The sequence below is a fragment of the Gymnoscopelus microlampas genome (assembly GCF_963454915.1).
Source record: "Gymnoscopelus microlampas genome assembly, chromosome: 11".
NCBI classification, from domain to species: domain Eukaryota; kingdom Metazoa; phylum Chordata; class Actinopteri; order Myctophiformes; family Myctophidae; genus Gymnoscopelus; species Gymnoscopelus microlampas.
This window is the reverse complement of record NC_139948.1, coordinates 29611019-29632524: the sequence shown is the minus strand read 5'-3', so window position 1 is coordinate 29632524 and position 21506 is coordinate 29611019. Positions and strand designations below refer to the sequence as shown.

General features: G+C 44.5%; 1 protein-coding gene across 1 annotated transcript; it reads left to right on the top strand.

Moving 5' to 3' along the window:
* Window positions 1–14199: 14199 nt before the first annotated feature.
* Window positions 14200–20508, top strand: lrrc4ba (leucine rich repeat containing 4Ba; the record flags this gene model as incomplete). Its single annotated transcript, XM_084071562.1, has 2 exons — window positions 14200–14460; window positions 18571–20508. Exons 1-2 carry the CDS (start codon window positions 14215–14217, stop codon window positions 20506–20508), a joined length of 2184 nt encoding a protein of 727 aa, XP_083927688.1. The 5' UTR covers window positions 14200–14214.
* Window positions 20509–21506: the final 998 nt, after the last annotated feature.

Sequence of the window (21506 nt, the reverse complement as noted above, 5' to 3'; positions counted from 1 at the left end):
GTCAGTAAGAGTGTTTATCTGTCTGTGTATTAGTCAGTGTGTCACTCATAGAGGACACTGGGGGCCAAGCCTGAATGGATGACTGTTAGTTATCATATGTGCACACGCGTGGCATTTGTTTGGGGAGAGAGAAAAACAAGCACCCATACAGGAAGATCGCATCAAAAGCTTGAAAGATCATAATGAGGCTTCATTTACACATGTCATGTGTGTTCAATAAGAACATACGACCCACTATTTCACAGTGGGTCAGGACTCATTTGTGGGTCGCGACCAATTTTTGTGGGTCGCGAGTAATATCCCCTTTTTTTGTTTCCTGTATTAAAAAAAAATATATATATTATTTCAAAAGATTATTTTAAACCCCCCCAAAAAAACATTTTTTTCAAAAGTATTTAATAAAATCTGAAGATCTAATCATTTCCATAAATAAATTACAAAAAACTTTAAGCAAGCTCACAATGTGACGTGAAGCGTTGTGAGAGTTTGGGTCGCAGGCAAACGTCTAATTTCTTTTTTGGGTCTCGAGCTAAAAAGTTTGGGAACCACTGAGATAGACGCATGTTTACACCATGTGACAAATAATAATCATAATACTCATAATACCCATTAGAACATACGTTTACAGCGCAAATATTGTTGCCCCTGTTTTTGTTTTAACAGGGTGCTAAAATAGGAATTTAAAAGGAGGGGAATTAAACACACTATAAATCTATAATGCTTGACATATAATATTTTGACACACACACACACACACACACACACACACACACACACACACACACACACACACACACACACACACACACACACACACACACACACACACACACACACACACACACACACACACACACACACAGCCTACAGCCACTCAGTCATAAATGCAGCCAAATTTGACACATTAGTGGATCACCACTTGTATGCATTCGCCAAGCAATGTGAGGACAACTAAAAACAGGGAAACGCTGAAGCGAGTTCTGTCGAAAAAAGAGCTTGGAGCAAGAAATGCTCAGAATTGCTAGCCATGGTTTTAGATTTGAGTAACTGAAATGGTATGGTTTACATTGCTCTGTAAATGGCTGAGAGACATTTTGATTAACTGCTGGCTTCGGCTTCCCCCAACAGCACACAGGAATGGAATCTATCAACACACTTAACAACCTTAAATAATAACCTCAAATACGGATTAATTGTTCGCAAAAATACATATACATCTACATTCCAACCAGGCAGTGCCACAGAACGGACAGTAATAACTGGATCTCATCTCAAGTTGATAGCTCGCGTGGTGAATGTGAAGATGTTAACATTAAAAAAGCTTTTATCTCAGCATGTAATGACAAGTGGTACGAAGCCGCCAGTTAGGGATTTTAGCATGTGAGGAAGGTAATGTAATGTAATGTCTGTTAATGGGAGTGCTTTAGCAGGGTGATGAACACCGTGACTTTTAATCTGCTGCTATTGGCCCCCCTCTGAAGAGGAGGAGGTTCCTGCTTCGATATGAGCAATTCTGAATAGATCAGGGCTTTGCACTGCATCCCGCATTCTAATGAGGGCACTGGTGTGTCTAGGACATTTTGAGTGGGAGGGCAAGGTAAGAGAAGAATCAAGTGAATGGGGCATCATTGTTCTGGGGGGACATTTTGTTCTTATTTTATACTCGGGGAGTAGGAACCCCCAACTCCCATCCCCTGAGTGTTAATAAGAACAAAATGGCCGCCCTGCGAATATGGTCAATGATTCATTTTAATTTTGCATGAGTGCCTGGTGATTAAAACCTGGAATGCTAAAGACAGTATAGGCATGTTTGATATTTAGAATACTTCCCACCTGTTGCAATATACCTCCAGTAACCAAAATAAACCTAATATCTTGTTCTCTGATAATGGAACAAGATTCTTTTCATTTATATTTTTTCTTGCCAAAATATCCACAAGATCTGACCACTTTAACAACATCTTGTTTGACTCTTACCATTACAAGACCAGAACAACATATTTATGGGGGGAAAAAATGAGGCATATTAATAGTTTACTATTTAATCATGAACTACATTTTGACCCATGTTAGCCTACAGTAGCTGAGAAGTGGAGATGACAGATGAGAAGTCCACTGATACCAATTTCATGCTTATTAGGGGTTCATAAGGGTTTGTACTGTGTTACACATGCACAACGTGCCTATTGTGTCAAACGGTAACGTGTTAGTAGGTGTTTTGGGACCATTGTATGTCTAGTATATTAATGCATGTCCCAGGATGCTTATGTATGCAGTACCACACATGTCTGTGTAATGTCATGTCCTGGCGGATGAAAATGCGTCCTTCACAATTCATTCTGCCTTCATAGGCTTGTTTCATCACTAATGTAAGGAACCTTGCTCCGAACCGTATTCACCCCCCTTACCATCCCATTAATCTACTGCTGGCCAGTTAATGAGATCAACCATCGAAAAAAAGAAAGAAAAAAGACTGAAATAGTAACAGTCTGACTCAAATGTTTTCATGTAAGCCAATATCTGGAGACAAGAAAACACATAATGCGGGAGATATTAAGGGGGAGAGGGATCGATACCGCATACAATAGTCTTTCCACCTGAATCTGGTTGCGTGCTGGCAAAACCCCTCCCATGTCCTTACATCCCTGTTGTGTAACGTGTTATCGACTGGCATCATTGATTCACCTGTACTAACATCTGGTGTTGAAGCAGACGCAGAATATTTCAATATCCCGGGGGCTCCTTCCCTTGGGACCCAGACATAAATCAGGTATTACAGAGGCAACACAATGGAAGTTAGTACACCATTAGTCACACTTCTTACAGCATGTGCATTGTGTGCACCGCTGTGTGTGTGTGTGTGTGTGTGTGTGTGTGTGTGTGTGTGTGTGTGTGTGTGTGTGTGTGTGTGTGTGTGTGTGTGTGTGTGTGTGTGTGTGTGTGTGTGTGTGTGTGTGTGTGTGTGTGTGTGTGTGTGTGTTTTGGCTTGTGGGCTTGTGACATCAGGTCTCCATTCACTAGCAAGGCCAATGCTCGTCCAGCATTCTAGCACCAGGTGTGGGAGGTAGTTATGTTGAAGCAGTACAGTATAGAACATAAGACAGAGATGGAGGAAAGGAGAGGAGAGGAGAGGAAGCATGGGGACTACCTCTCTACCACGCAGCATGGCAGGGTGACATTCCACACCAAAATCACTCACAATTGTGTCATAGTACATCATCCTCCACTCCACCTCCACAGCCTCTTCGTAACTGCTCCCACAGTACAACCCCCCCCCCCCACCACCACCCCCAAAAATAAAGAAATACAAATTCTTGTTTTCCGTTGAAACCTTTCACAATAGCGAATGCATGGAGTGATATTTGTCTGACCATAGGGAAGTGTGTGTACCGCACTTATTTGAAAAGAGCACATATCAGAGTTCATCATAGCACCATGACTACACTACCCTCCTTATAAAGTTGTAAATTGTCTACTATTTGCTAGTGATTCGGGTTTCTTTGCATTGCTTTAAAAAAATACCCTCAAATGATGCACAAAAGGAATAGGCATAATATTAAATGGAGGACCACCATCTAGCAAGACCTACTGTAGCACACCATTCAAAGTAATAGGGCGACCGAATAGAACAGGGCGGCCACGAGTTCAATGGAGAAGTGGCGCCATGTTATATTCGGTTCCTCAAGCTACAGTATATAAAGTCAATTTGTTGTATTTCTTGAAAAAGACTATAGAAGTCTGAATACTGCATGTAAACTGTAAGCAAAATGCATTTTCATTAGTGTGCATTAGCTATTGTGAAAGTAATATTATTACATATTGTGTAACTTATGTAATGTGTTGACACTGTGGGTAGGTCTATCTTATTTTCCCCTTACCTACGGAAATTGCAATTCAGCTACAAATATAGCATATCACAGAAGTCATAGAACTCCATTGTTGTCCAAAAACCTGTTGTTTTGGTCCATATAATTCAACAGTATGATGAATTGGAAATTGTAATTTGTCCTGGAAGAACTTTCTGAATTGACAGAAAAAGCTTTTTCTACCTCCATGTATCATTGCTATGATACATTCTGAAAGCTATCATTGTAGCTTCTTATGAAAATTCTAATACCAAAAAAAGCTTTTTACCTACACACGTACACAAGTATGGTCAATCTTGCCAAAACAAATATAGGTCACATCCGGAAGTCACAGAACTCAATTGTTGTGCAAAAACCTGACAAAACAAGTCCCAGAGCTCTACTGTTGCATTTGATCACCATAATTCATAATTGCAATGAACATGGGCATCATACTTTTTGGTGAGGGTGAGAGATTTCAGAATACAAGTATGGTAATGTACATGTACACGGACGGAGGTCGAAAAAGCATTCATACAATTCTTCCAGGACAAATTACAATACCCTGATTCATTGCAATAATGAATTATGGCTCTGGGATTTGTTTTAACATAATTTTGAACATCGTGATATGACTTGAACAAGCAGATATGACTTACATATATTTGTTCTGGCAAGAGAGACTATACTAATTACTTTTACGTGATGATAAGAAAAACACAATTTACACTGGCCTTATATTAAATAGTTTGAGTCTTAAAAGATAGGTATTTCTGTGTGGATACGAAGCAATCATCATCTAAATCGTTCTGTGGAGTTCCCCATGGTTCAGTTCTCAACCGATTATGTTTCCATTTGCATAATTCTAAACCACACTGTCCCCTTCCATTGCTATGTAGATGACATACACAGTAGCTAATGCCTCTACACAAAACATTTACAAGACATAAAAAATACTTTTCTGTTGTTCAGATCAAAGGTCTCAGGTCACCACATTATCTGGGAATTAATTTGTCAGTACACAGATATCAAGCTAGCATGATGACTCTCATAAAATCCCACAGTGCACTGCAGAATATCTGGGCATTATTTTCAACAACCTTACTTTAAATAAACACGTAAATACAGTACCGTCAGCTTAGAAAGATTGCTCAAATTAAAGCTTTTCTATCGCTCTGGTTCATGCCTTTATCACATTTCAATTACTGGATTACTGCAACTTACTGTCTCAACAAAGTCTGTCCTCAACTACAGCTTTTTCAAAATGCTCTGCTAGACGTTTTACCAACACCCACAGAAAAGACAGTAGGCCTTTTATGCTCCCTTCATTGGCTGGCAGTTAAATTTAGGATTGATTTTAAGATTTCATTTATCACCTTCAAAGCCAGGAAGGGTCTTACGCCATAGTATATTATGGATATTTTCACCCGCTATGACCCGTCCCACAATCTGAGATACTCAGGGACAAATCTATTGGTCATTCTGAAATCCAGTCTGAAAACCAAGGGTGACAGCTAAGCTTTTGCAGTCTGGGCCCCTAGGCTTTAGGACGACCTGCCTGAGGAGATCAGGCTTGTAAGCTCCCTGTCTTCATTAAAGTTTTGGGATCGTGCATGCCATGTTTTAAATAAAAGTTCCACCTTTACATTTATCTGAAAGCACCTTGGTCCTTGGTCCCCAAAGCCAATTCACCTTGAAATGATTGAAATGTTTTTGGATGGACCCTGGATGGACCCGGAGGAGGGCCTGAGATGACTGCTGTCAGCAGTGTGACAGGAGAAATGAGGATAGATGAACAGATTGGGCTAAACATTAATATGGATGGAGAGCAGATTGTGGAAGGTCTGGATGGGATTATTATATGGTTGAACGGCTTCATTATGGTGAAAGTACCTGTATGGCAAGGATTACCAACTGATGTGATTGCATTACGGTGGTGGCAAAATAAAGACATGAGTGGTGTGCCCTTCCCCTGTAAAATATTAAACATATGTTTTATGATCGGAATATGCTAGGTTTTGGGCTGCTGGCTTGTGTGTGTGTGTGTGTGTGTGTGTGTGTGTGTGTGGTGTGTGTGTGTGTGTGTGTGTGTGTGTGTGTGTGTGTGTGTGTGTGTGTGTGTGTGTGTGTGTGTGTGTGTGTGTGTGTGTGTGTGTGTGTGTGTGTGTGTGTGTGTGTGTGTGTCCTCCCTGCTTTAGGAACAAACAAAAGATTGCAGGGCTGTGAACACCCGCTAAGTGAAAATAGAGTGGATGTTTTATGTTAACCAGCAGACAGTGAGGGTAATCATATTAGTGCTGATTTATCATATCTTAAATTTGCCTGCTTCTTATGAGCTGTGCCGCTCGTAGAGATCACACTTGTGATAGTGCGGCAGTGGCTCGGCCTGGGAAGGCCTGGAGAAATTTATGTCTGCCAAAGTGATAAAGCTCATAGCAGACTTTTACTTTATTGTATCATGGTCCCGCCTTATTCCCTTTCGACGAGAATCTACGATATGACACAGATTCTGTTGGCGCTCTGCTCTCAGAGAGAGAGACTGACTTCCACAGAAAAGAACACTCAACTAGTTTCAAATAATGCCAGTGCTTTCACTGTGTTTACAGCATAGTTACGGTTTCAGCAGAAACATGTAAAAGTGGCTTGGTTACTTCAGAAGCTAGAATGGTTGGAGGGCCAAGGGTGGGACAGAATGGAGTGTTTTCCACTTAAGGAAAAGGACTTCTATGTTCCCTATAGGATTCACCCCGCAGCGATGCCTGAAGGTACCAAGATTGGGTCAGTCTGAAATTGTAAGCAAGACATCCACTCTTCTGCTTTGGGCATACATACTGAAGTGGGAGACAGAAGGGTTGATAGGAGCATGGGAGGAAGTTCAGCTGGGTTTCCATACTAACCCACTTCCTCACCCTTCACCACAGTTGCATTCATCTCGCAATCTGGAGCCAACAGACCACAAGTACGGCGTTTTATAAAACTCCTGCTGGTTATCATTTTTTAAATGAGTGTGCATCGCGTTTGTAGTCGTCGGTCGCATATATGCATATGACCATACATGGGCATAGCGATCTCCATATATGCCTATATGGGGGTATCAGGTTTGTTTATGGTTATGTAGAGTCATAGTGACATACCTATATATGGGCGTATCGGGTTTATTTACGGTTATGTCTGATTAATAGTGAGTGATGTGGCTGTGGTTCGCTCACCCGCCCATTACCCAATTTTTATATAGGATGTACCGCGTATCTACCTTACAATTTGAATCCTGCGCCATGTCGGTTGTCAGTTTGTCAGTATGTACGTTGTATGTACGTTGCACCGAATATGGACACAACGCCAGTGTGACGTAATCTCACGACAGCATGACATCACGATGAGACGGAGACGGTCGTCCCGAATATGGACACAACGCCAGTGTGACGTAATCTCACGACAGCATGACATCACATCCTAAACTGCTAACTTCATCTCCTGCGATTTCAACTATCTTTTCACATTGTACACCACTGCACACTCCCCACAGGTCTGCCATACCAGGTCTGAGTAATCACAAAGTGGGTTTTGGTCATTGGAGAGGTGATGCACGTCACCTCTTTCTGAAGTGGGTACTTTCAAAGCCTGCCGTGGATTTAGGAGAGCACAAAACTCTCTCTCACACTGTGAGGTGCCTGTAAGGTGGCACTGCAAAGTGAACGACGCGTCACGCTAGACGTTCGGGCCGCGTAGCGGCCCGAACTTCTAGTTATGTTTACATTTAAGGCATTTAGGACAATATTAACCACTTAAACCCTATATACTTGGTTGACCGGGGTCCCCCAGGGCTTTATACCAGGTCCAGTTTAACTAAATATAAAATAAATAGTAGCTCCCTCTAATCTCTAGATCTGCTATTTTCACCAAATGTTCACCAAGTGGTTAATATTAATAATATAATAATATAATAAAAATAATAATACAATACAAACAAACAACTGTTGAGTATCAGAGCCACAATGACCCACTTCCCTGTTCCAAGAATGATGATGTAGGAGGGAAATGCCTCTGAAATACATTTTAGGTTGTTATGTTGGAAAGACAGAAAGAAGACGAGTGCTGGAGAGAGACAGAGGGAACTTCTTCCCCTATTCCGATCCATTGAGCACATGATCCACTGCCCAGGTCGCATAACAATCAGTTGATTTTAGCAGTATCAGCAGCTATCATAAAAAGTACACCTGACATAATAGCAGTATCAGCAAAAGTCCCATGTAGTATAGGTGTAGTATCGTATAGCTATCTGCTGGAACAGATCAAGTCGGCCTTTACTTATCGTCTGAATTACATCTGAACCGCGAGGTGAGGAGAGGCAGGGTTTTCCCGGCCACCAAGCTGCTGTAAGTCACAGCTTTGACTTACGAGTCGGTGTTGCTATACGATGTGGAAGGTCGGGGCTCTATTCCCACAGCACCCAACGGACATGATGAGCTCTTTTCCTCGTGGCCGCATGAGCTGCCATCTTGGGGTGTGCAGAGTCATTATTGATGGGCCCGCTCCCAGCTTCCATGCTGATTGCAAGGCAGGACTCTGGAGAGAAGGAACGCTCTCATGTCCGTCTGAATCTCTGTCTATCTTCATGTCTGCGTGTGCCGTGTGTAGTATGTCTGTCAGTCTGTCTGTCGGTATTGCTCTCTTGTTTGTCTTTCTGTCTGCCTGCCTCGACTGTCTGTTAGGAAAGTTTGTGTCCATCTGTCAGCTTCACCAGTGACTCGTACAGCCGTATACCGCGCATGTCGTTCATTAGCAGCAGTAGTTGTATAACATGTAGCATCTATAGTTGCACACTTGTCCACTGGTCTGGCTGTGGTACTTTCATAGTAACCATTTGTCTACTATTTGTCTCTACTGATTTGTTTATATGGTGTATTTCGTCTGCAGCACTGCAGTGTATCAAGAGTGCATGTGAACGTTCACAGGCGGGTGAGTTGGGATGTTAATGAGGGAACAGGGAGGCGGTTGGACGTGAAATTGGGGGGAGACAGCTGGAGAGAGAAAAGTGCATGTGTGAGAGAGTGACTGAGTGAGTGACTGAGTGAGATGGAGACTGTGGTGAATAGGTAACCATGGTAACTCTGTTGGCCAAGATTTAAATGTAGAGAAACAGAGAGAGAGAGAGAGAGAGACAGAAAGTCAGTGAGCGAGCAAGTGAGCGAGCGAGCGAGTGAATGAGCGAGTGAGCGAGTGAGTGAGTGAGTGAGTGAATGAGCGAGTGAGCGAGTGAGTGAGTGAGTGAGTGAGTGAGTGAGTGAGTGAGTGAGTGAGAAGCGGAGAGAGAGAGAGAGAGAAGTAGAAGGAGGCAGGAATTCGTCCAGTGTCTTTCTGTGTGGCCAAGAAGGAATGAGGCAGGGGTCAAGGGTTAATGTGTGTCAGTGTTAACAGGTTAATCTCTCATCAAGCGGAGGGGTCGTGCCGTGTTCAGCCAGCCACTGGACAGAAAACAACACAGAGGGAGACAGAGGACAGGAACATGGGGGGGGGGAAGGGGGGCAAAGGCGGCGGGGAAGATTCAGGACGGGATTTAGGAGAACACAGGAGGGCAGGGGGTACAGAGAACCTTCACAGACGCTAAGACACTCTCAAAGTGCTAGATATGGAACAAGCACTACAGTCAAAACAGAGAGGGAGGGAGAGAGAGAGAGCGAGAGAGAGAGTGAGAGAGAGAGAGAGAGAGAGAGAGAGAGAGAGACAGGGACAGGGACAGGGAGAGAGAGACATTTGGCTCGAACCTTGTGTGTGTGTGCGTGTGCACGTGTGTGCACGTGCGTGCGTGTGTGTGTGCGTAGATGCATGCTTGCTGTATGCACAAGCGAGAAAGCGAGTATGCGCGTGCTTGTGTGCACGTGTGAGAGAGAGACAGACTGAGTTCAATTGTAACGTGGACGGTGACAGCTTTGAAGTGGAATACAATCAACCAGCCTCTAACCAGCTGTCGGCTCCAACTAGTCTCAGCTCCCTCTATGGACTAACACACTCCCTCTAACATGCATCCATCCTAACCACCGTCTTCACCTCGGAGCCAGTCTCCTCTCTCACACCTCTCTGCTCTCAGGTGCTGCTCGCCCCCAAAATAAGCACACACACACTGCAACGCCCGCCCCACCCCCCCAACACTTTAAGATCTCCTCATTTGCACGCGAGGGTAAGGGTGGGAAGAAAGATTTAAATGGGAAAAAGGTGAGAGCCCCATTCCCCAAAATAGCATGCCTCGCGAATGCCTCTTTTTCTTTCTTTCTTTCTTTTTTATGCATGTGCATTGCTGCTGCTGGTGTTTTAACCCATTCAATCCGCAAACGCATCTCTGTCATTTTAGATTTCTTCGGCTAAAAACAATATAGCAGATAGCAGATATACAAGCTCATAGAGTGCCGCGCTATGAGCTTGTATATCTGCTATATTTGAAAAATCGTGAAAATGTGTGCAAATCTTTGAATATATTATATAGAGAGATATATATATATATATATATGTATATATATAAATATATGTATATATATATATATATATATATATATGTATATATATATATATATATATATATGTATATATATATATATATATATATAATTTTTTTAAGCGAACACTTGTAACTCAAATCTTTGCATCTGGGGGTCCCTGGAACAAAATATTTTACAAATGTTCCATTTATTCAAAGATTTTCAAGATGAGCTTGTATATCTGCTATTTTTGAATAGCCAAAGAAATCTAAGATGACAGATATGCGTTCCCGGATTGAAGCTGCAGTCGGGGAAAAAAACTGAGAAGACTGCCGTGTCTGCTGTGTGTGTGTGAGAGAGAGAGAGAGAGAGAGAGAGAGAGAGAGAGAGAGAGAGAGAGGTTATGAGTGGCAGTCCCAGTAGCAGAGCGGTTGAGGACTGGTGTCCTGTTCCCTCACGCTGGCCACAGAGCACAGATACTGCCGCTGATATGATTTATCACTGTGTCCTTGTGTGTGTTTTAATGTCATTGCACTCTAGGTCCGCATTATTGATCAATCTCTGCCTCTACCTCCCTCCCTCTCTCTCTTCGTCCCTCCCTCTCTTCCTCCTACTCCTCCGCCATTCTCTCTCTCTCTTGCTGATCCCCTCTCTCTCCACCTGTTTCATATTCATCCTTCCATATTGTCTTCTTTACCTCCGTCTCCTCCGTTGCTCTCTGCTTTATATTCGTTTCTGTGTTGTCACTCCCCTCTCCCTCCATCTCTGTCTCCTTTATATTCATCTCTCTATTGAGTCTTTCCTCTCTCTCTCTCTCTCTCTCTCTCTCTCTCTCTCTCTCTCTCTCTCTCTCTCTCTCTCTCTCTCTCTCTCTCTCTCTGTCTCTCTCTCTCCCCCTCTCTCTTTCCCTCTCTCTCTGTCTCTCTCTCCAAGAAAGGAGAGAGAGAGACTATTAATATTAATGTGTCCTCTTCCTCTCTTTCTCTCTCTCCCTATTTTCTGTCTTCCACTTTTTTAATCTTTCTTTTACAGCTGATCTCCTCTCTGCTCTTCCCATTATTTATACCTTTCCTATAGTCTTTATCCCTAATCATGCCTTTCATTCAGCTATTTCTCCATCTATCTCTATCTCTATCTCCACCCCTCTCTCTCTCTCTCTCTCTCTCTCTCTCTCTCTGCCGCTGTTCAGTATTCATCTATTACTGTAGTGTTGATAATTCCCTCCTCTGCCTGCAGCTCCGTACAGTCATCTATCAGATTAATAATCCCTCTCTTCCTCATACTCTCTCTCTCTCTCTCTCTCTCTCTCTCTCTCTCTCTCTCTCTCTCTCTCTCTCTCTCTCTCTCTCTCTCTCTCTCTCTCTCCCTCCCAACCCCCTCAACACCCCCCCCCTTTAACCACGGCAAGTGAGAATAATCAGCGTGTCAAATGAGTTTGTGTGTCAAAGTCCCATCGTTTACAAGCATCATCATTAATAACCGTCTCTAGATTGCCGGATGCCCTTATTTGAGGTGATTCAGGTCTAAATAACCTGTGGAGAGGAAAGAGATGAGGCTCTAAAGCCTCCTCCCCCCTCTTCCTGCCCGTGTCCTGCTTCAGGGTGGCAGAGCCATCTATTAGTGTTAATGTAGATTGCACCATTTGCCACCATCCTCTGGCCTCGGGAGCAGACAATGCTGTGCCTGGTGTATGGAAATAGAATTAGCATTGCTGTCCCAACGACCAACGTTATGCTTGCACAGACGGTGAAATCGCTCGCTGGCCGAGTTTTGGCTCCTGGCGTCGTTGTGGTCGTGTTGGTGGAGGCCGGCATTAACCCGTTCAATCCGGGAACGCATCTCTGTCATTTTTTGATTTCTTTGGCTATTGAAAAATAGCAGATATACAAGCTCATAGCGTGGCTATGAGCTTGTATATCTGCTATTTTTGAGTGGTGCCAACCACTCCTATATCTGGCTTTGTCCGTGTGTCCGTATGTATGGATGTATGTATGTCTGTCCACAAACATTGATGACAACATCAATACGGGGCTCATCAAAGGCACCACTCACTTCACACAGGGTGTGATTTTCTTTTTTTAATCTTGGAAAATATATGCAAATCTTTTAATGTATATTTTTTTAAGCGAACATTTGTTAAATATTGTGTTCCAGGGACCCCCCAGAAGCAAAGATTTGAGTTACAAATGTTCGCTTTAAAAAGTATATATTTTCAAAGATTTACAAAAATGGTCACGATTTTTTTCAAAAATACATCTGCTATTTTTGAAAAGCCAAAGGAATCTAAAGTGACTCAGATGCGTTGCCGGTCTTAATGGGTTAATAATCCACAGTGCTAGCGGCGTCTGGTTTGGCGCAGGAGTAGAATACCTGCCCACCACCGTGGAGACCGTGGTTCAATTCTTCTGAGGTGCCTCCAGCTTGGCCAAGCTCTCCAACGAACACAATTGCCAGAGTTCGAGTGTGGGAAGCCGGCATGGGACGGTATTCTCTGTCGCTGTACCAGGGACTCCTAGAACACCGGTTGGTCAGGGGAACCTGTTCAGCAGGGAGTGGAACTGGGAGGGATAGCATTTTCCTCCTCCGCACATGTCTCACTCTCCTTCCAAAGGTGTATGGAAGGAGACATGTGGTCGTCTATACCCTCCCCAGACCAAAAGTAGGGGTTGGAAGTGACAGGGACTACAAATACATGTATATATCGTTGCTGTCGGGCAGAAACCAGCTAACTCCATTTTGACGCTTTTGCATTTTTTTCCCATACAGTACATTAGTGCTATTGAACACCCTTTACGTCTGTGTGTTGTTAAAAAAAAAATGTAACCAATGAAAAGTATTAAAAAGCGCTTCTGACAAAACCAGCTAACTCCATTAGATCCTCAAACTTTCTGCTAAACCAGCTAAGTCCACCAAAGGGGGGTGGAGTTAGCTGGTTTTGCTGACTCCAGGCTCCACCCCCTTTTGACCTCCAACGTCATTGTGAGCTTGGAGGTCCATTTAGCTGTTCTTATCCATGATGAACAAAACCTCCTAACTCCACTTTTTGTTTTGTTTTTTTCATTTCCTGAACATTTTGTTCAGGAGTTAGCTGGTTTCTGTCCGACAGCAGAGATATATAAATAAATAAAAAACACTCCACTTCACCAACTTAACCCTTCGGCTATGTGCAGCAAAAAAAAGAAGTACTGTAGAAGAAAAAAAGACCTCCTATGCACTGTTGACACACTGGTGGGTGGAGAGACCCCCCCCAACTCTAGATTGTGACTTTGAATGTCTGTTTCTGCATTTCGTTCCTACTGCCTGTAAACTATTACGGTAATTGAAGCTTTCTGCCTTGCACCTGCCCTGGATGCAAGGATTTGATTGCTGGCAAAAATGTCTACTCAGGGATTATGTGGGATTTGATAAGCAGTGACATAAGTCGTAATGCTTCTCAAAGATGTTTTGACAATCCCCCCGTGATAAGATATACTGTAGATGTCTACTTATTATTTGTCTTATTCATTTTCTCCTGGTGAAAACATGGGAGCACTGAGTCTGTAGTCTTTTAATATCTGCTCTCTCGCTCTCACTCACACTCTCTCCTCTCTCTCTCTTTTGTTCTTTCACAGTAACTCCTGGATTCTTCTCACTCCTCAAAGGCCTCGCTCAAATCCCCAGACAGCGAGACAAAAAAGGGAATAACATCTGTTTATCTACATATTTCTATGTTGAAAAACAAGAGGGAAATAAACACAGATAGACAGGAGGACAAAATGTCTGAGACGATGCATCATTAGAGGGAGCAAATTGCCCCGGGAGGACAAAAGGAACATACGCCTTCCACGCAGATCCATCAGTGTGGAGTCAACTCACCTACACCTTCGGAACAAGAGCAGGGTCATGTCCCAGTTGCCATGCGCATCACCACGGTGACCTGCCTTCCCTGCCCTTCCCCCCTCCTCCTTCTATTGGCCCAGCTGTTACTGCGGCTCCTCCCCCCTGGGCCAGAGTTTGTGGGAGCCGCCTCCGCTTGCCCCTCCCACTGCACCTGCTCCAATCAGGCCAGTCGAGTCATCTGCACGAGACAAAACTTGGATGAGGTGCCTGAGAGTATATCAGTCAACACGCGATACCTCAACCTGCAGGAGAATTCAATACAGGTAAATCTTTGCAGCGCTATACATTCTGTTTGTTCTAACATGTTAATGTCCATCTTAGTGTGTGTGTGTGTGTGTGTGTGTGTGTGTGTGTGTGTGTGTGTGTGTGTGTGTGTGTGTGTGTGTGTGTGTGTGTGTGAGAGTGTGTGTGTGTGTGTGTGTGTGTGTGTGTGTGTGTGTGTGTGTGTGTGTGTGTGTGTGTGTGTGTGTGTGTGTGTGTGTGTGTGTGTGTGTGTGTGTGTGTGTGTGTGTGTGTGTGTGTGTGTGCGTGCGTGCGTGCGCGCGCGTGCGTGCGTGTGTGTGCGAATAAAGAGCTGAGATTTAGTGATATCGAAGAACTGGCTCGACAGTTCCATGCACATGGTAATGGTCAATGGCTGTGCGCGATTTGAGAGCAATAGCGCCAGGCAGTGAGGAGAACAGGGCAGAAGAATTTTTGACATAAAAATGGGAATAAACAGCTGAGATTTAGTGATATCGAAAAACGGGCTTCGGAGTTCCATGCGCATGGTGATGGTGAATGGCTGTGCGCGATTTGAGATCAATAGCTCCAGGCACTGAGGAGAACCGGGCAGAAACGTGTTTGGGCTCACAGGTTTGGCTTCAGTGGTTTGGTCTCAGACAGACACTACTACAGAGGTTACTAGAATTATAGGAGGATACATACAGTATGTGGAATTGTGCTTGGAGCCTCTCTCCATGTGTCTTCCCTATTCTGTCATCATACCGGATATGCCTTATGTTTGTACCCTTTTCAGGCTGTGCATCGGAGCAGGCAAGTGTAGATGTTAACATGTTAACATGTTGATGCAATAGTTTTAGAGGCATTTTTTGCTAAAAGACAAGAGGGCCGGGTTTCCCACTGCGATAGTGCGTAGCGTTACACACTGCGTGAGAGCCTCCTAAGGTAGTGCGTAGCAGCAAATGCGTTTTCCGAAAGCCTTCTGAGCCTACGCAGTACCTTCATTAGTAGCAGCTGGTTCTCAAGAGCACAGCGTTACGTGCTACCTAACTGGCTTCGGGAAACACTACTTCAGTTGGTTCTCAAGAGCACGGTGTTATGTGTCTACTTAACTGGCTTTGGTAAACACAACTTAAGGCCTCCTGGAAGAAGTAACTTAGAAGCAAACCCGTTTCCCGAAAGCCTTCTTAGCCTAAGTAGTACTGTCGTACGTAGCAGTTTGAAGAGGGGACCTGGGGCACTCTTAGCACCCTTCGTAGCGAATATACACAGTGAAATAGATCAGTAAAAACACACACACACACACACACACACACACACACACACACACACACACACACACACACACACACACACACACACACACACACACACACACACACACGTACATGTACTATAATGGATGATCCGATCATCTTTAAAACATTTAAGCATACAGTATGCCAAGTTAGCTAAAGTTAGATAGATGATGAGCTAAACAGGTTTGTTTAATTTCATGTTTTTGTTTAAGTTTTATATTTAAACGTTATGATGAAAGTCCCCACACACAGTGACGGCAGCTGTGCTCGCCATGCTTACACATGCTTATATAACACATATATATATATATATATATATATATATATATATATATATATATATATATAGGGTTAGGGTTAGGGTTAGGGCTACATATATATGCAGATAGATAGATAGATAGATAGATAAGATAGATAGAATGAGAAGTGTGGATTCATATTAATGGTCCATTGTGTGACCTGTTAATACTGCAGGTGGCATATCCTTCTGTCAGATGTCCTAAAGCAGTCCAAATACATATACGTTTGGAAAATGGATTCATGAATTAAATTACAGATGTGAGGTGACGTCTGCTAGGTAAATGTATGTGAAAACACATGTGTCCCCATTATGCAAGTAAATTAATTAGAATAACATTCGATTGTGGGTTAATAAATAGGCCTACATATTAAATAGGTTATTTCAATTGGCGATCGCTCACATGCACATCTATGCGCAAGCGTGTGCACCTGCGCCTGATGTTGCGCTCCATTCGTTAAAACATCCACAGTACACCACTTACTTCATATTATAGCTTACATTGATATAGAAAGAGGAAGTCATAGAGTTTAAGAATTAAAACAAGGGTATTCAGGTATTGTGCAGTCACAGTTACCAACAGCACTTAAAGCTTGTTCATTTTCAGCATTATTTTATTGATGAGCACAATCCCACTTTTTACAGCCAAACTTCTTCTAAGGAAGTTGCGTGGAACAATCGGTTAGTCTGGCATCGATTGATAGGACAGCTCCGACCGCACGTAACTCCCTACTCAGGATGTCTTTGGGAAACGCGGCCAAGGTGTGCAAGTAGTAGAGAGTAGACTTTTAAACCTGTGCCAAACCGAGGGAAGGTTTTATTAATTGAAAGTAAGGCATATTTCCATGAGACCATGCCTCAGTGTGTGTGCATTATCAATTTATCTGAACCCCCAAGATAGCATTTGTGGCTTTACAGTTTCAAGGGGAGATCATTTAACCACAGACCATCATTAAGAAGCACATGAATCACAACATTTATACTTTTACTCTTAGCTTTGTTCTTTTACCAATTAAAAAGCATTTTTGCCGTTTTTAGCCCCTGCTAATGAAATCACTGTTCATTGTTAATTGTGATTGTCAATGTCCAGTACCTCAACAGTATGTCAAATTGTTCGGGAAAAACAATTTTGTAACACAGACCTCTTAGGTCAAACTAAGTGCTTTACAATATGCATTACAGTCACCCATTGTCACACATATTCACACACGACAGCGAAGGCAACCATGCAAGGCACCAGCGTGCTCACTCGAGCAGTTAGGGGTTCAATGTCTCGCTCAAGGACATTTACACACAATGCCCGGAGGATCCGAGGATCGAACCAGGAGGTTCCTAGTTCTGATTCCCACACATGGAAACATACATTAATCCACATGGTTTGGTCAGCCATCTTTTAAGAGATGCTGCTTATAGGAAAGATAATAATGAAACGATAAAACCACTCATTTCTCTTTTAGATAGCCTACAAATTCAGATTTGGTTTGTTGTATCCTGAAGCCCCACTTGAAATGATTAAAAATCTAAAAATGTTTTAACACCTGAAGGCATCCTAGATTCTCTGGCTTATTTTTTCCTCCACTGAGTACCATGAGAGTAAAGCCTTGACAGCTCCCACCCCCTCTTAAACATCCCCATTCCTGCCCACTTCCCCCTCTCCCTCTATCCCTCTCCCCCTCTCCCTCTCTCTCTATCTCCCTCTTTCCCCCTCCTCTCCTTCTCCCCCCTCTCTCTGGCTCTCTGTTTCTCTCCCCCTCTTTGCCTATCACCCCCTCCTTCTTCTGCTCTACATACAGAGCAGGCTGTGGCCTGACTCCAGGAGTCTTTCTCTCTGCCTCACAGAGGGCTTTGGCCATACATATCTCACACAGTCAGAGTTTTAAGGGGCTTGTGTGTTTTACTCCTCGCCAAATGAGCTCCATTTGGACAGCGTTGATGGTCGGTAGTGGATGTCCGGGCGGCCTAGTACCCATGTGTTCCGGAAACATCTCTTCTCAAGAGACTAAACATCCCTTTCTGCTTGTAAAGAAAAGAAAATTCACAAAAACTTACACATTCAGTTATTTTGAATTGCATCCAATCGATTTCAGAATTGTGAAGTTTCTGTTTCCTCTCTGTGATCATCTGATTCTTTGTTTAACACACTCCCAAATATGATGATGACCTCAATGTGTCATCATGGCATCAGCAAACAAATCAGTCAACTCCATACAGTATGGGCACAAAAGGGGGCATGCCCATATATGGGCATATACTGATGACATCAGGGATCTCCATATATGGGCTTAAAAGGGCCAAGGACTGACAGATACAGAGATCTCCATATATGGGCATAAAAGGGGCAAGGACAGACAGATAAATATCTCCATATATTGGCATATCAGTCAGAACGGAGGTGCTGCGTATACTGTAGGTGTGAGGGCAGCGTAGCGGCCCGCACTCTAGATGTGAACCGTCTAGTTCATTCAAAGTCCCAGATTGTAGCTTTTAAGGCTCAGGTTGTCTTTGTCTCGCCCTATACATGACTGATAGTAACCTCATCTATCTCTACCCTCCAGGTTATCAAGTCAGACACTTTCAAGCACTTGAGGCACCTCGAGATCCTCCAGCTCTCCAAAAACCAGATCCGTCAGATTGAAGTCGGAGCGTTCAATGGCCTCCCCAACCTCAACACTCTGGAGCTCTTTGACAACCGCCTCACGCTGGTGCCGTCACACGCCTTTGAGTACCTCAGCAAGCTGCGGGAGCTGTGGCTGCGGAATAACCCCATTGAGACGCTGCCGGGCTACGCCTTTCACCGCGTGCCCTCGCTCAGGCGCCTGGACCTGGGCGAGCTGAAGAAGCTGGACTTCATCTCCGATGCGGCCTTTGTGGGCCTCATCAACCTACGTTACCTGAACCTGGGCATGTGTGGGCTGAAGGACATCCCAAAACTGACAGCTCTGGTGCGTTTAGAGGAGTTGGAGCTGTCAGGAAACCGTCTGGAGATCATCCGGCCTGGCTCCTTCCAGGGCCTGGTGTCTCTCCGCAAGTTATGGCTCATGCATTCACAGGTGTCTGTCATCGAGCGCAACGCCTTCGATGACCTGAAAAATCTGGAGGAGCTCAACCTGTCCCACAACTCCCTGCATTCTCTGCCCCATGACCTCTTCACACCCCTTCATCAGCTGGAGAGGGTGCACCTCAACCACAACCCCTGGGTATGCAACTGTGATGTGCTATGGCTCAGCTGGTGGCTGAAAGAGACAGTGCCCAGCAACACCACCTGCTGTGCCCGCTGCCATGCTCCCCCTGGCCTGAAGGGGAGGTACATCGGCGAGCTTGACCAAAGCCACTTCACTTGCTATGCCCCTGTCATCGTGGAGCCACCGACTGACCTCAATGTCACAGAGGGTATGGCTGCCGAGCTCAAGTGTCGCACTGGCACCTCCATGACCTCTGTCAACTGGATCACTCCTAACGGCACCTTGATGACCCATGGCTCCTATAAGGTCCGCATCTCCGTCCTGCACGATGGCACTTTGAATTTCACAAATGTCACCCTGCGTGATACGGGCCAGTACACCTGCATGGTCACCAACTCTGCCGGCAACACCACTGCGACCGCTGTTCTCAACGTAACTGCTGCTGATGTCAGTGTTAACTACACCTACTTCACCACTGTCACTGTGGAGACAGTGGAGTCCACTGGGGAGGAAGACTCCGCCCTGATCGCCATCAACGAGACATTCATTCAGCCTGGCCCCACGCCGTCCCTTCTGTGGCCAGAAGGCACTCCCACCACGGCCTCCTCGCTGTTAGCCGGATGGTCATCCTCTTCTCCTCGGGCCACGCGGCCCACATTCACTGTGCCCATCACTGAGCCGGGCTTCTCGGGCCTGGACGACGTGATGAAGACCACCAAGATCATCATCGGCTGCTTCGTAGCCATCACCTTCATGGCAGCGGTGATGTTGGTGGTCTTCTACAAGCTGAGGAAGCAGCATCAGCTGCACAAGCACCACGGCCCCGCCCGCGCTATCGAGATCATCAATGTAGAGGACGAGCTGGGGGCCGGGGCCAGTGGGCGTGGCAGCGGCATCTCAGGGGGCTCCACTGTGACGCAGGGCGGGAGCAGTGGGCTAGGAGGGGGCCAGAGCCTGAGGCTGCACCACCCAGAGGTAGTCAACCTGCCAAACCTGGCCCGGTCCGATCACCTCAACCACCTCAACTACTACAAACCCCATCACTTCAACAACAACATGATGGGCCTGGGCATGGGCCTCAACAACAACAACAACCCCTCACCTTGCTCTCAGACCCAGAGCACACCCATCTCCTGCTCCCAGGCTCCAGGCTCCACCGGTGTGGGAACAGGTGGTGCCCTGCCCTCCCCTGTGCCACTGCCCCAGCTGGGCATCCACAGTTCTCTGAAAGGCCTTATGGGTAAAGGCCAGAACGAGCCACTGCTCTTTAAAAGTGGCTCCAAGGAAAATGTGCAAGAGACTCAAATATGAGAGTGAGTATGCGGGGATAGAGATGGGGAGAGGGTGTTAAGAGAAAACAGGGAGATAGAGAGAGAATATACAGTATGCGACTGATTGTAGCCGATTATCCTCATGGACAGATTACAGAAAATATTAAATTTGACGTAGAAGCTGTTTTGCATTGTCAGTTCATTGACAGAGAGAAACAGGTAAGGAGACTGAAGTAGATATTCACTCAACACTTTCGTGGACTCCACTATCTCCACAGTGACAGTGGTGAAGTAGGTGTCGTTAACACTGACATTCACTCAACACTTTCCCTGGTATTAGCATCTGCCTAGACACTTCAACTTATGGAACGTGCACGAAGATATCAATATAGATGATGAGCTTCAGAGTGAATTACATGTCAAACCTGCTAAGATCTGTGCCAAAGTAAAAACACCACCAACTAGATTTTCATCGGCATCCACCGCCATTGTGGCAAGTTATGGATAATGCACATGTGCAATGAGATTCACTACAGATCTGTAGTGAATCTGTACAGATCGCCTCAAATATTACCAGACACAATCAGGACCCCTCATGTATATATAGGGAGATAACATCGGACTGTTGAAGTTGTCAGATTAGTGTTTGGCAGTGTTTGAGCCATTGGATAACAAACAATGGCTTGGCTGATTGGGACGGTCCCAGAGTAGTGCACCGCTTCCCAGAAGCACCAAGAAGAACAGGGAAAGAGAAATTAGAGCAGTGCAGAGTTACTGTTCAGAACACAGTTTGGTGTCAGACCAGCACTTTGCAGTGGGAGCGAACGACAACAGAGGTTGTGTTTTACACTCTCACCTTCTCCCCTTTTACACCTGACTGGCTACTCCTTTTGAAGGGAAAAGGAGAGTAACACAGTGAGAGAGAGAAATGGGAGAGAGAGAAAAAAATGCCATGGCAGAAAAGAACAATGGAAATATATATATAAAAAAAGACTTAAAGTACATATATATATAAATATATTTTCATTCAAAGAAATA